This window comes from Nicotiana tabacum, chromosome 5, assembly GCF_000715075.1.
Source record: "Nicotiana tabacum cultivar K326 chromosome 5, ASM71507v2, whole genome shotgun sequence".
In the NCBI taxonomy this organism is placed as follows: domain Eukaryota; kingdom Viridiplantae; phylum Streptophyta; class Magnoliopsida; order Solanales; family Solanaceae; genus Nicotiana; species Nicotiana tabacum.
Window position 1 is genome coordinate 44,971,791 of NC_134084.1, and position 14,918 is coordinate 44,986,708.

Here is a 14,918-nt window from a genome sequence, read left to right on the forward strand (position 1 = left end):
TAGCCAAGTTTAGTGCGGTTCCCATGCCGGCGCTTGCCGAAAGGAAAATCGCATTGGCACTTAGTATCAGAGATACCACCAAAACACGTTGACTCCATTGCTGAACAGATGATACACTGAAAGCACAGTAGGTGCTTAGTGTTTAAGTACAAATGAGCTAAGCCTAAAGATACAGGTTATATGAACAAGTCCATGTCAAATACGACATGCAAAATGAATGCAGCTTCGCAATTTCAACTACAATTTCACCAAGACCCTAGGGAGCAGTATAACGTCGGAGATAGCTAATGAAAGCTAATCAAAACAAAGCTGAGCAATATGACATCATGAAGGCTCGAACATGCACTAAATCTTCATTGCCTGGTCCGGCCATGTCTGTCTGCACTTTTTAATCCATTCCGTTATCAGAAGCATGGTCATTTTGAGCAGATGAACTTGAACTTCTCAATTTTATATCTCCAGCTTGCTGCAATTGTTGTTCCTGCTGTTGCTGCTGGTGGAGCTGATGGTGCTGAAACTGGTGTTGCTGCTTGTGAGAATGTATCTGGAGCTGTTGAAGCTGTTGTGCCGTCAATAACGCATGTATTGCATGGTTGTTAGAGTAAAATTGCTGATTGCCTCCATTATTGGAGGCTGGAAAGTTCATCATAGGTCCAGCATTTGCTAAGCCTTGGCCAGTTAGCACTTTGAGATGTTGTATTTCCTCCTTAAGTGCATCATTCAATGCTACATACATGCAGAAAAAACAAAGAGAACAATGTTCAAAAAAAAAATTGCTTAAATATTTTAGGTCATGCATTCAAGAACCCAATAAGCACTACAGGGAAATCATAGACCAAGGAACACCATTTCACATAGAAAGTCTGCACAGAAGCACTTAACCACTAAGTTAGTCAGGTGGAACCTCCTAATCAGTTGTAGCAACGAGGTATTTAACACATCTATCTCTATGCCTTCGGGTTTCCACAGTTGTGAATTGTCAGCGTTGTACAAGACTAGGATGCAGTTTGACAAGAAAAATGAAGAGGTAAAAGTAAATCAGACACAACAGGAGCTGGAGAACATGTTGACCAATTAATGCACGACAACAGAAGTAGCAGAGGGTGCATATATTTGCTCCTTTGCTACAGGAGGTAACTGATTTCTGGCACACTAATTATGCTAATTTAGGCATTTACTTGGTGATGCCCAACATTGTTAAAGCTCTGTCAAACTGCTGGACTTTGATTGGACTGGTAAGAGATTGCAAAAGTCACACTAAACCTTGAATTCAGTGCTGACTTTCCTTCCCAATGATCTTTAAAACTTAAGTAATATGCTTAATCCCGTGGAAAATAATTCAGTTTAATCCCGTGAGATGCGGCATGTATTCATGTCCTCTTCTTATATGTAAAGGCCCATTAATGGGCTAAAAGATAGCGGCCATATTGCGTTATCTTTCTGACTTGGTCTATTTCTTTGAATCCACTAGGTGAAGAAAAATTTCTCTCTGAATTATAAGGTTGCATCCCACAACCTGAAAACAATTATTTACCAAAGTTAGCCTTCTTTTCTTATGTGATGCACTCTCCTTTCTAAGGTGATTTTAATTTGGGACTGGCATTCTAGAATAGGAAAGTGCGGCACCGCCTTAGAATTACTTGTTTAGGATATTATCTTACTTAGAAATGTATGCCTATTCAAATTTTAAAAGTAACTAATACCAATTAACAGAATAGGACCTAATATACTGGCGCCTATCAAGGAGAATAAAATATATATTTTCTGAATAATCAATAATACTATAATGACAGTGCTTGGCTAGACAAACAAAAGTTTTGAAAGTTCAAATATCTGAAATAACCAGCACAAATTAAAAGAAAGTGAAATATCAAGCTTTCTCAAGACATTTACTTTTTAGCTCTCAGGCACACTCCCCGAGGAGCCTGAGTACAAGAATTTTTAGCTTTCCATGAACACCATTAGACAGCCCTCGAAATTCCGACCACTCCACTGAAATTTTTCCGACGAAGCAGCCTCCACGCGCCGCCACGCGCGGCACTTTCCGGCGACCCTTCCCCACGCGCCGGGCGCGTGAGCCAATTTTCGGCAGCTTTTCGAAAAAAAAATTTGGACAGCTTCCTGTACTGCTAATTCCGACCAGATCGGTACAATTTTTTCAGATTTCCGACGACTTTTATTTTTCCGGGAGCGGGAAACCACTGTTTTAGCCCAAATTTCAGTTTCTTTTACCTCAACAGCTCAACTGTGATGACCATCAAATACTCCTTATAATTTCCATAACCTGAACAGCTGGGTTGTACAATATGGGAGACAACCGGATTTATTTCAACGCAGGATTCAAATCTTTTGACATCACCAGATGGAATTCCAACAAAGAGGTATGGTTCGAATGGGTGGAGAGAAGCCGCAGCATGATGAGACGTTCATCCATGGCAGAAAGGTAATGGAATGGATTTGTTTTGTACTTAAAGAAGCGTCGAAAGATCAAATGAATTTAGTGAAGCGATGGAAGTACAAGGAACATATGACATAACATTTCTGTACCAGGAAATTCAACATTCATGGAAGATACAAGAGCATTCTGTCACTGAAGGGAGAAGGGAGGTCTGTTATTATAATTCCAGAGTTAGCCTTGAATGCAGGTTGGAAAGACATAGCAGCTAAGATAGAAAGATTCATACATCAGACCCCCAAAATGAATCTCACAGCCCCACCTAGAATCATTGTGGACAACTACCTTTATGTCAAAGCAATCAAGGAGAGTAAATGGCAATCCAATACCCTTCGAGAGGCAAAGGTCAGCATAAACAATGGAGATATCTCTGTTGTGGAACCGACAGGTAGCGAGGATTCTGGTTTACTAAAAAGATGCATTGTCGGGTTTTTTTGGGAAAGAAATCAATGAGAGACCCACTTTAGCAGACATAAGGCGATGGGCTAGTGCGTCATGGAACAAAGCATATGGAGTAAACATGTATGAAATGACATGTAACATGTTTCTTTTTGAATTTCCAAACAGATTCATGGCGGAGCAGATTATGCAAGGAGAATGGAGTTGGAAAAAGTTCAAGCTTCATCTGGAATGGTGGAGTCATACTGCTGGATGCATTCCAAACTCACAAATCGAGGAAACATGTTGGATTAGAGCCATGGGGATTCCTTTACATCTATGGTCACAAAAGATCTTCAAAGAAATAGGAGATCTCTGTGGGGGATGGATAGCTACTGAAGAAGAAACTGATCTCAAAAATCATCTTAAGTGGGCAAGAATTAAAATTGTTGGTGATGGCAGAAAGACTCCCAATGAGGTTGGGATTGAAAGAGACGGTATCAAATTTTTCATCCCAATCTGGGCTGAAAGACAGACAAGATATGAGCTGAAGATGCAAGAAAACGAACAATGTTTTGAAATAGAGAGATATTTGAACAATCAAGTGGGGTGCACCATATTGCAAAACACTGATAAAGGAAAGGCAAGCGTGCAACTTACACAAGGTTCGAGTTCGATGAATCAGAGCAGTAAAGTGACAAACAATGAGCTGAAATCCTATGACTCCGACTTGGCTGCACAAGTCATTTTTAATGATCTATCGTGTGAGTTTTCTGGTGATATTAGGCTGAAGCCTTGTATTGAGGAAATGGGAGGACCTTCTTACCTGGGGGCAAAAGAGTCCACTCCAGGGGATCCAATCCCCAATGAAAACCTTGAAAGTATGCCAAAGGCAACACTTAACAGTTGCAGTCAGCCAGAAGGTGGAGCAGAGATAGCAAGACTGGAACAGAAGACAGGGGAGCAGAGCATAAACACAAATATGGGGGAAGATCAAGTTGGAAGTGCTTTGGAACAACTAAAGCACCTTAGCTCTATCCAAGATTGGGAAATCGAGGAGGTGAATCCTATAGCAGTTCAGCAACACAATCCATTAATCAACACAATCCATTAATGGATAAAGACATAGATGCAACACTATGGGTCCATCAAAATATGATCAAATTGGGGAAAATGTTTGGAGTAGATTTTCAAGGCCATGAAGAAGAAGCATTGGAGTTGTTAATGCAAATTGACAGTTGCAGACAGGTTAGAAGGGTGGAGACAGAGTTGGAGGCGAAGAAACAAAGATTCAAAGGATCACTGGAATTAAAAGGTTTAACTTTGTTTGATGTCAAATTCAAGAGTGACGGGAAAAGGAGTATGGGAAGAGATCTATCAATCATTTCAATATGAAGATCAAAGTAATTTCCTGGAATATAAGGGGATTAAACGACAAGAAGAAAAGGGAGATCATAAAAAGTCAAGTGCAGAACTGGAGGGCAGACATTATATGCATGCAAGAGACAAAAGTGGAGGGGGATATTAAGGAAATAGTCAGTCAAATATGGGGTGGTAGATGGGTGAGGTATGCAAGATTAGAAGCTAGCGGCACGAGAGGGGGGATTTTGTTATTATGGGATTGCAGAGTATGGAAAGGGGAGGTGTTACAGATTGGTGCATACACTTTGACTTGCAAGTTCGAGGCTCTTTTACAGAATTTTCAATGTCACATAACAGGAGTGTATGCCCTTGAGGGGATTGATGGAAGGTCCTTGGGCTGTTTGTGGCGATTTTAACGTTACAAGGTACCCTTTTCAAAAACGGGAATGTTCAAGGAGGTCCAAAGCGATGGTGGAATTCTCGGATTTTATAGAAGATATGGAGTTGATAGATCTACGACTTGAAGGAGGCTACTATACTTGGTTCAAAGGGGACAATCATACAGCCGCTTCAAGAATTGATAGATTTCTCATTTCAGAAGAATGGGATGAAAGCTTCAGAAACATCAAGCAAACTATCCAACAAAGGTTGATTTCGGACCATTCACCTGTGGCTCTATATTGTGGTGCGTGGGAACAAGCTAAATCATACTTTAAGTTTGAAAATTGGTGGCTGAATGTGGAAGGTTTTGATGACAGAATTAGTGACTGGTGGACATCTTTTGAATTCTCAGGAAGACCAGATTACATTTTAGCTTGCAAGTTAAAAGCTCTCAAGGGCAAGCTAAAAGAATGGAGCAGAGTTTATGAAGGTAATTTGGGACTGCAAAAAACAAAATTGCTAAGTCAACTAGCAGGTTTTGAGACAACACAACAACTAAGAGCGCTGACAGAGGAGGAATCAGTGAGGAAAGCAGCTACTCTAATAGAGATTGAGGAACAACTCAAGAATGAAGAAATTGTATGGGGACAAAAATCAAGAGCTCTGTGGCTCAAAGAAGGGGACAGGAATACAAAATTTTTCCATCGCACTGCAAATGCACACAAGAGAAACAACAACATTGATCAACTAATGATTCGACATGAAGTAGTCGAGGATCCAGACAGAATAGAGATTGAGATAACTGAATTCTACAAGGAGTTATACAAAGAACCTGAAGAGTGGAGACCAACGGTCAATTTCGAAAATAGCTCAAGAATTTCTGAATCGGAAAGGGAGTTTTTACAGAGTAACTTTGAGGAACAAGAAGTTTTGACCTGTCTGAAGATGTGTGCAAGTGACAAGGCCCCAGGTCCGATGGATACACAATGGGTTTTTTCAGAAAGTGTTGGGACATTTTGAAGGAAGACATCATGGCGGCCTTCAACAACTTCCATTCTCAGGAGATGTTTGAGAAAAGCTTCAATGCAACATATATAGCTTTGATTCCAAAGAAGACAGGTGCGAAAGAATTGAGAGATTTCAGACCGATCAGTCTGATAGGGAGCTTCTACAAATTGCTCTCAAAAGTCTTAACCGAAAGACTTAAGAGGGTGGTAGGGAAAATTGTCGATGCTCAACAAATGGCTTTCATCAAAGGAAGACAAATAATAGATGCAGTGTTGATTGCCAACGAAGCTGTGGATTCAAGAATAAAAAAGAAGGAACCTGGAATCTTATGCAAATTAGATATTGAGAAGGCCTATGATCATGTAAATTGGAGCTTCCTACTCAGAATGTTAGAACTAATGGGTTTTGGGCAGAAATGGAATAGATGGATGAAATTTTGCATATCTACTGTAAAATTCTCCATTCTCATAAATGGATCTCCTAAAGGTTTTTTCCATTCACACAGAGGTCTAAGACAAGGTGATCCTTTATCTCCCTTTCTATTCATTATAGCCATGGAAGGATTGAACAACATGATCAAAACGGCTAAAGTCAGTGGATGGGTTAAAGGTTTTGAGGTAAACAGGAGTGGGGCAAACAATCTAGAGATCACACATCTCCAATATGCTGATGATACTCTAGTCTTCTGTGATGCCGAAAAGGACCAACTTAGATTCCTAAGAATCATTTTGGTCTTATTTGAGGGAGTCTCAGGATTACACATCAACTGGAGAAAGAGCAATATTTTTCCCATTAATGAAGTTAACAACATGGAGCAACTGACACAGATATTGGGAGGAGAAGTTGGGTCCCTACCAACTGTTTACCTTGGGATGCCTCTTGGTGCAAGATCCAAATCAAAAGAAATCTGGAATTCAGTCATAGAAAAGTGTGAGAAGAAGCTGTCAAGATGGAAATCACAATACCTATCATTGGGGGGCAGGCTAGTTCTAATCAACTCAGTATTAGACTCACTTCCTACTTATATGATGTCTTTGTTCCTAATTCCAGCAGGCATTTTACAGAGATTGGACAAACTCCGAAGATCATTCCTTTGGCAAGGTAATAAGGAGAAAAAGGTCTTCCATTTAGTTAAATGGAAGACACTCACAATGGATAAAAAACAAGGTGGTTTAGGAATAAGGAATTTGAAGAATCATAGCAAGGCTCTTAGAATGAAATGGTTATGGAAGTACTCTCAAGAACCCCAATCTTTATGGGGCAAAGTGATCAAAGCAAAGTATGGTGAGGAAAATAATGGGTGTCAAAAAAAGTCAGAACATCATATGGAGTAAGTGTGTGGAAATCCATCAGAGAACTTTGGCCTATAATGAAGAATCACTCCTCCATAAGAGTGAACAACGGAAGGAACACATCATTCTGGAATGATAATTGGTTAGGAAACGGAAGCTTAAAGGAAAGATACCCCGATATGTTTGGTTTAGCACAAAACCAGCATAAGACAGTAGTTGATATGAGGAGTCATCAAAGATGGGAAATCGCTCTAAGAAGACAGTTGAATGACTGGGAGATAACAAGATTAGCTAACCTTTACAAAGAGCTGGAAGCATTTAAAGGATTACAGGAAGGTTTTGATTCACTTTGGTGGAAGAGGCACAATAGAGGGGTTTACCGGGTGAAGGATGCATATAAGATTTTGAATCATAATAATCAACAGGTGGACCCATGGCCTTGGAAACATATATGGAAAACAAAGATTCCATACAAGGTAGCTTGCTTCACTTGGCTACTAGCAAAGGAGGCGGTATTAACCCAGGATAATCTCATAAAAAGGGGAATTTCTCTGTGCTCAAGATGTTTTCTGTGCGGGGAAAATGCTGAAACTGTCACACATTTGTTTCTACATTGCAAGATTACAGACCAACTATGGAAAATCTTTATTAGTCTTAGGGGTATTTCATGGTCAATGCTATACAGGCTTAAAGATGTCCTTTATAGCTGGGAAGAAGCTGGAGCTGAAGCAACTAGTAGAGATAGATGGAGGACTATCCCGGCTTGTATCTGGTGGACAGTTTGGAGGGAAAGGAACGCTAGATGTTTTGAAGATAGAAGCAATCCAGTGCAGAAGATCAAACTCAATTGTATTCTTCTTTTTTGTTTTTGGTGCAAACAAATTTACATAGAAGATATATTGACAATCATAGACGTACTAGGATCTTGCTAGGTCTCGAATTAGAACATCTACTAATCCTCTTCATGTAAATTTGGTTTTCAGTGCAACCTATGTACTGATGTTTTTAATATATGCAATAGTTACCAATTCAAAAAAAAAATATCTGAAATAACCAAACCTTCAAAACCAAAACATTATATCTAAAAGAATCCACTTTAAATTATCGGCATGCATCCGAACCTCCACAACCTAACTATTAGAATTCGCAGACTTCACTACGAATTATTATCGATATTTTAATTGCAAGAACTGTTCAATATTAGGGTCAACCAGTTTTGGATCCTGCGCTTATGGACAACAAAGATGAAGAGCACTTACGGAACTACTGCATTAGTTTAACCAGAAAAGTCAATCAAACATGCAATGTGAAGCTGAAGAAGTATTTCAACTTTGATTTCACTTAACTTTTTCCTAAAATTAAAGTATACTTGAAAACAAAGCACGCCATAATACTTATCAGATCCAAATAGTAATCCTATTTGAATCAGCATGAATTATCTGAACTATATAGATTCAAAGGGGATGTTGATGAAACGGCACATTTTCCAGCAAAATCAGGAGGCGGGAAGAAAGGGGAGAACTATCTGACATCCGGAGTAAGAGATGAAGAAACTAGTCAGTTTTCTGAGAGAGAAGACGAAGTCATGTTTAGTTTCTTACCATCTTGCAAGTGCACCTGTTGTTCCATTGTCTGCAAGCGCAATTTAAGTTCATTGTTTTCAGCACTCAGACCATTTGTATCTCTCTGTTCCATATGGAAAACAATAGCAGATATATCAAAACCTAGCTTTTTATATGTGCGTATTGCACATTAGAGAAATAGAAGAAGTTGAATATGCATTTATATATGTATTTATGTATATACATTCATATGCTATGCATATACAAGACCAAGAAAACAAGGATTTACTTACTTCCATCTCTTCAACCATGTCCATGAAAAGAATGCAATACAAGTTTTAAAAAAAAAAAAAAGGAACTGCATAGCTGTGAAAGCTCTGATGTATACCTGCAACAGGGTCAACTGAGCAGACAAAGAAGTCGCTTCTGTTTGCAGAGCTTGCACTCTCCTCTCGAGCTCTGCTATATATCTCATCTTCCTTTCCTTTGATCTGGCAGCTGACTGCCTGTTTGCCCAAATTCTGTATAGTGAAGCACAGACAAGAATGTGAGAATGCAGCAGTAGTAGGACATTTGTTTGAGTATTAAATTTACTTGAATTTTGAACCATGCCAGACAATTTTCAAAATGAGAGTAAGTGTGTGTGTGAGAGAGAGTGAGAGAGAGACTTCAAAGCATTGGACGACTTAAAGCATTAAAAAATACTTCAACAAGCAAACAAAAAAATTTCCCGTTAAACTAAATAGAATTAAGACATCAAATGCAGATGTTTAGAATCCTCAGTCACTTTTAAGAGTTTGTTGGACACCAAATTTGAGACCTTGGGAGGAAGAAGGCATAAGTCAGATGGCGGAGGAAGTTAAGAAAACCAGGATTAATAACTTTTACTACACGCAGTAAAAGGAAAAAACGGATCACCCTGGAAAGGGAGGACACCTTTTTTTCTCGGTAGATAAGGAAAGGATAAATGATCCAGAAGAACAATGGTGTAGTACCTATCTAAAATAGCAATGGTGTAATATTTCATAATACAAGATATTTTGCTTACCACACAAAAAACTTTTCAGAATTTTAAGCCATCCGAACAATCAGCTTTCAGACTAACTTCCAACAATGCAACTTAAAAATGAGCACCAGAGCCACACCTGCCTATATAACTAATATTAAAAGAACACAATGTTATTCGGGAAAGGAATGCATATAACCTAATAGAACTTCCAAATAGCTACAGTTTCCTAACATGCAGTGTTATCAAAGGCAAGCGCAAAAAAAGCTCTAAGGTCTTTTGGGGCTTTAAGCACAAAGCGCAAATAAAGCGTGAGCTTTAATGAAGAAAGGTGCAAATTGAGAAAAATTACAAATGTGTTTGTGTTGTCCAAGACTAATATCTATAAGCATGAATACCAAATACATGGACAAATAAATTGAAGAAACTTTATGATAAAGTGAAATATCAATTGTTTAGTGTCTCTTCTTCAGGATTACACTCATTGGCATGGAAAAGTATGTTTTGGTCCCTTGATGACAACACTAAAGCGCCCGCTAAGCGAAACGAAGCGCTCAATATGTTTTGAGCCTCACTATAGGGCTTAAGCGCGCCTTTGATAACACTGCTAACATGACTTCCGAATAGTCAGTGCCATATTACGCAATATAGAGCACATTCATAACATTTTGAAAGAAAAACAAAGCCTGAGAAACTCATACCCCTCTCTTGACCTCCTTTTATTACTCTATAAACAAGTATTGATATCCAAAAGAAAGCAAGACTGGAGAAATTGAATGTTGAATACAAAGAGTGATAGTTTTCAATTAACCTCAGAAACATCTGAAGTAATTACATACGGGGAAAGGAAACAGACCGAGTTTGTATCCCATCCGCCTCCTTCCCACCCAAATCCAGTGCCCTGTTCCCCCACCATCATAAAAAGGAAGAGCAGGAGACGAGGAAAGAAAAAAGCGCACATTTCCTTTGGCAAACAAGCCAAACATTAAACCAACCCTTAAGAAAATGTCACAACTTAAACTTATGGTGTGTACCGTCTGCTTCGGTCCAACAGAATTCACGAATTTGTCCCTTGGAGATTCGAGCCTAAATGTGGGCATACCGTGTGAACTTGTGCTATATCTTATATATCACTTCCATTTTCAAAGTGGAGTTTGTCTAAGGTGTCATATGCACCTCTCCTTCAAAAGCTTCCCAACCTATAAGACTGACAGTCATTTACTCGACCCACTCTCATCAGTTCACCCTCTATTATGGATGTCATATAAATATCCCTTAGCGACTCAGTATCCATTCTGAGGTTTTGTCTCACTATCTTACTGCAAAACAAGCTCTAATGCCATATTTGTCACAACCCAATTATATAAGGTAGCAACATGCATCTAATGGGATGATCCGCCCGGCGAACCATGTATCTCATCCTACTAAAGCAGCTAACAGCACAATTTTCATTTTTTGACAAATAATCCTACTATTTCATAAGTCACTATTTATTGTTACCTAGTTCATGCAATATAAAACTCTAATATAATACTATTTACACTTGGATAACATTGACTCGAAATTCCTCATCTTTGAGAGGCAGAAAATTAGGACAAATCTAACAATGAACCACAGGTTTATTTGTTCTTGATAAATTCTTGAAAGATTCATTAGAGACAAGTGATGAGACCAAGATATATCAACACAAGGACCTAAAGAGCAAGGAACACTGGAGGGAGGACTTCAGATACCCCACTTTCAGAAAATGGCATTGGAAGTCCTCCCTTCAGAAAATTCTAATAGTATTGGCATTGGAAGTCCTCTCTGCTGAAAACAAGTAACTGTAAATATATTCTGAAGGAAGGAATTCCAATGCCATACTTTCAGAATATATTTACTATTACTAGTTTTCAGCTTCAGTATGGCATTGCACGTGGCTATCTAACTCTTGACCCGATAGTTTAAGGAAGATTATCTGTTCAGTGGATCATTAGACTCACTCTTTACTTCTAAAGTTGGTGAACGGTGAACCTCACTTCTTATTCAGAGTGCCTTTATGGGTTATCCAGACTTTCCTTTTTTGACAGTTGTCTGAAATCTGCAGTCATGTTCCATGAGCTTGGTAATGGGTGTATTTCAGTTCGATTTAAGACTGGAGTTGTATATGTTAACTCCATCATAGTACTTTATATCACTCACAAGAGCTAGCTATACTCAAGGTTGTAATGTTAGCTAGTATGAAACACAACATTCGCGTGGTCAATTAGCCCACTAGGTACTATGTCGCGGTCTTATAGAATTGGGTGCTGACGAGAATAATGAAGCATAAATAAAGCAATTTGCACCCCAGCATCTATCTCAAACAAAATTACCGATAGGGGGCTAACAATAGTAGCTTGACATCCTTCCCATCAATGAAGGCCAAGATAAGCTAATATGAAGGGCTTCAAACAACTGTTTTTGGCTTCTTACTTCTTATAGGTAAATCTTGTGAACAGCATGTCTAAATTCAACTGCTAATAGGATTTTTTTTATCTTTCAGCCATTAAAGCGAAAAGTTGACAGAAGAGGCCCTGGGCGAAGACTTTAGAAAGAGTGAAGAGCGAATGCTTCAAAATACTAAAAATCAGAAAAGTTCGAGGAGCAAAGTGATTGGAGGTAATAAACAGTTGAAAACGAAACATCACTAAAATGAACTCACCACCAATAAAACACTAATTAAAGTCAACAAATACAGAAAGTATTCATTTAACAAACTACATTGCAGTATAATAACCAGATCATATCAGGATGTTCACAGCTTTAGCTCCCCCCGCCTCCACCATTTTCAGCTGCCAAATCTCCAACGAGGATTTCATCTCGTGCATGACAAAGTATTATAGAAGCAAATCCAAATGGTTGCTCAAGCTTTGATATTGGTTAAATTGTGAATAATGTCAGAGACAGCAAAAAACAAAGGAGCAACAGATGGAGTTCTTGTGGGATTATACTGGGTCGTTGTTGTTGTTGTTGTTGCAACAGATGGAGTTACCTCTTCGCACGTTTCGGATCAATAAGAGCGAGCTCAGCAAGCTTTGCTGCGGACATGGCTTTCTTAGTCTCAGCTGAAGATGGATCTTCTCCTCCTGACATAAGCATCTCCGGCTTGATTATAGTTGAACCATCCATGGACTGACTATGCTGATGTCTGACTCTTGGCTTTTCACTAACAGCGGCAGTAACATTGTCAGTCCTTGAAGCTGTAAAACCCATCACTGGAGCTTGCAATGAGCCCGAAGATGACTCACCCACTTGGAATGAAGAAGTAGCAGATGAAGAGTTAAACTTTATCCATATCAAGATACATAGAGAGGAAATCCTCCTCAGTCTCATCAGACAAAGACGGTCCATCCAGTCCACCAACAACACCAAGATCACTATCGAAACTTATATCATCAGGAAGTGTAAGAATCTCCGAATGGGCACGTCGATGACCCAAATTCTTAGGTGGGTTATCTGGCATTCGACTAATATCATGACTAAATTGGTTTGCTTTTAGTTCTGAAGCAGGTACAGGCCCTAAAGGAGGTAAATTAGATGATCCAGATGGCTCAGACTTTACACTATAACTACTCCCGGAAGGCAAAAAGAGCGAATAGTTTCCTGATGGAGGCAATAAACCCCCTACACACTTCTCTTTATCCATACTTAATAATCTTGAAACATAATAGCTCCGAATATGCAATCTTGAATACAAATAGCAAGAAACCCTCAAGTTGAAAATTACAACTCACAAGACAGAGCTTGCATTTTTCAACATAACTGAAAGATGGGTATTCAAATATTTACCAAAAAAGTTACTAAAAATTAGCAGAAACCCCTGTAATCCACAATTTTTTCAATAATCATTCTCCTGTAAAATGCACCCTGCAAAATGGAAAATTGTGAAATAAAGATTGGAGTTTTAGAAAGCATAAATGTTAGTACTATTTTGAAAGAATATGCCCTAGAATTCAATGTTTTCAATGGTTTTTCTAGGAATTTTTGCACACGCCAAAAAGAGAGGAACAACAGAAAGGGAAAATGAGCATTTTTAAAACCATAAAAAAAAGGATAAAAATCAGCATAAAGGAAAGGATAATTTTCTTACACGGTTTCTGGTTTAGCTTTTAAGATAAGATCTCCAGAAAAGGGAAATAAACAAACGGAATCCACAGCAGCTGTTGAAATGGCGCGTGTGTGGGAGAGAGAGAGCTCGGGAAAACTTCGGGGAGACGATATATAAGGCAGGGTATTCTGAGGGAGACAGAGAGTGTGTATGTGCCCGTCGTGACGAGGAGGAAGTGTGTAAAAATTAGAAGTATTAGTTTGATTGATTAAACTTTTAGAATGTAATTCTCGAGAATCTTGGTGTCTAGTCTAGAAATAAAAGTGTGTGCAACATACCAAATATATATTTAGATTCCTAAAATGCTTATTAAATGGAAAAGTGCTCCCGAATGCCGATCATAATTTTTTTATTTTCAAAGACAAGATCTTTAATTAAAAGTGGCGGGATTATATATACCTCATCATAATTCTTACATGCTAATTACTATGTAATCTTAGTTTAATTTATCAATCAATCACGGTATTTAACATGGTTTAGTATATTCCCTCTTTCACTTTTACTTGTTTACAATGATCTTTGCACTACCCTTAATAAATAATATATGAAGTACATATTTTATCATAATACTCATAATAATTATAGCATTTTAAAAAGATTTGAAAAATAATTTAAAAAATGAGTAGTTAATGATAAGTGTAGAATAGGAAAAAAAGTATTTTTTTCTCTTGATTTGCTAAAATAAATAAGTAAAAATAAAAATATATTTTTAATATAATACACAAGTAAAAGCAAACGGAATATTAATATATACCTAGTCAAAGACAAGCGTTTTACTTCCTAAGGGCAAGTTGCCCAGCCGATACACATTCCCCATAGGAAGCTGGATTGTGACACAAATAACTAACAATTGTATGGGTCAAAATCTGACCATAGGATGGTTGTTCTTAAAGGGAACGACAAGGGGTCGCCCAAGCCGTAATCACGCCCATGTGGCATGATAGCAAAGAGCATCTCGGTCACTGTCGGGGTCAAACCGTCGGAAAACTTATATTGCAGAACAAGCGTAATGTTTGAGCGAGCGATGAAGAAAATTGCTAATATATATAGGGGAGCTGAGCCAAGAGAAATGGGGGATGATTCTACGATAGAGTCAATAAGGACAATCTCTTCGTCACCCACAGTTTCTTCTCTTCTCCTTCCTTACTTCCATGATCATGGTGCAAATATGTCTTAGATGTAAGCCTATCATTCATATTCGAAGTACAATAATTATATTAAGAAATATTACACATTCTTGTTCTTCTTCGATTTCCGTATTCAGCATATTTGGATCTAGAATTAATTATGTTTGGCTAAGATTTACCTTCTATATCTCGATAATTAGTTTGACAAAAGGGTTTAA

General features: G+C 38.4%; 1 protein-coding gene across 1 annotated transcript; it reads right to left on the reverse strand.

The window, feature by feature from the left end:
* Positions 1-76: 76 nt before the first annotated feature.
* LOC107798407 (putative transcription factor PosF21) lies at positions 77-13,805 on the reverse strand. Its single transcript, XM_075253513.1, is given in 6 exon segments — positions 77-726; positions 8,478-8,562; positions 8,827-8,959; positions 12,458-12,747; positions 12,749-13,332; positions 13,556-13,805. Coding segments are annotated over 5 exon segments (1,209 nt in total). The 5' UTR covers positions 13,112-13,332; positions 13,556-13,805; the 3' UTR covers positions 77-388.
* Between the last annotated feature and the right edge of the window lie 1,113 nt (positions 13,806-14,918).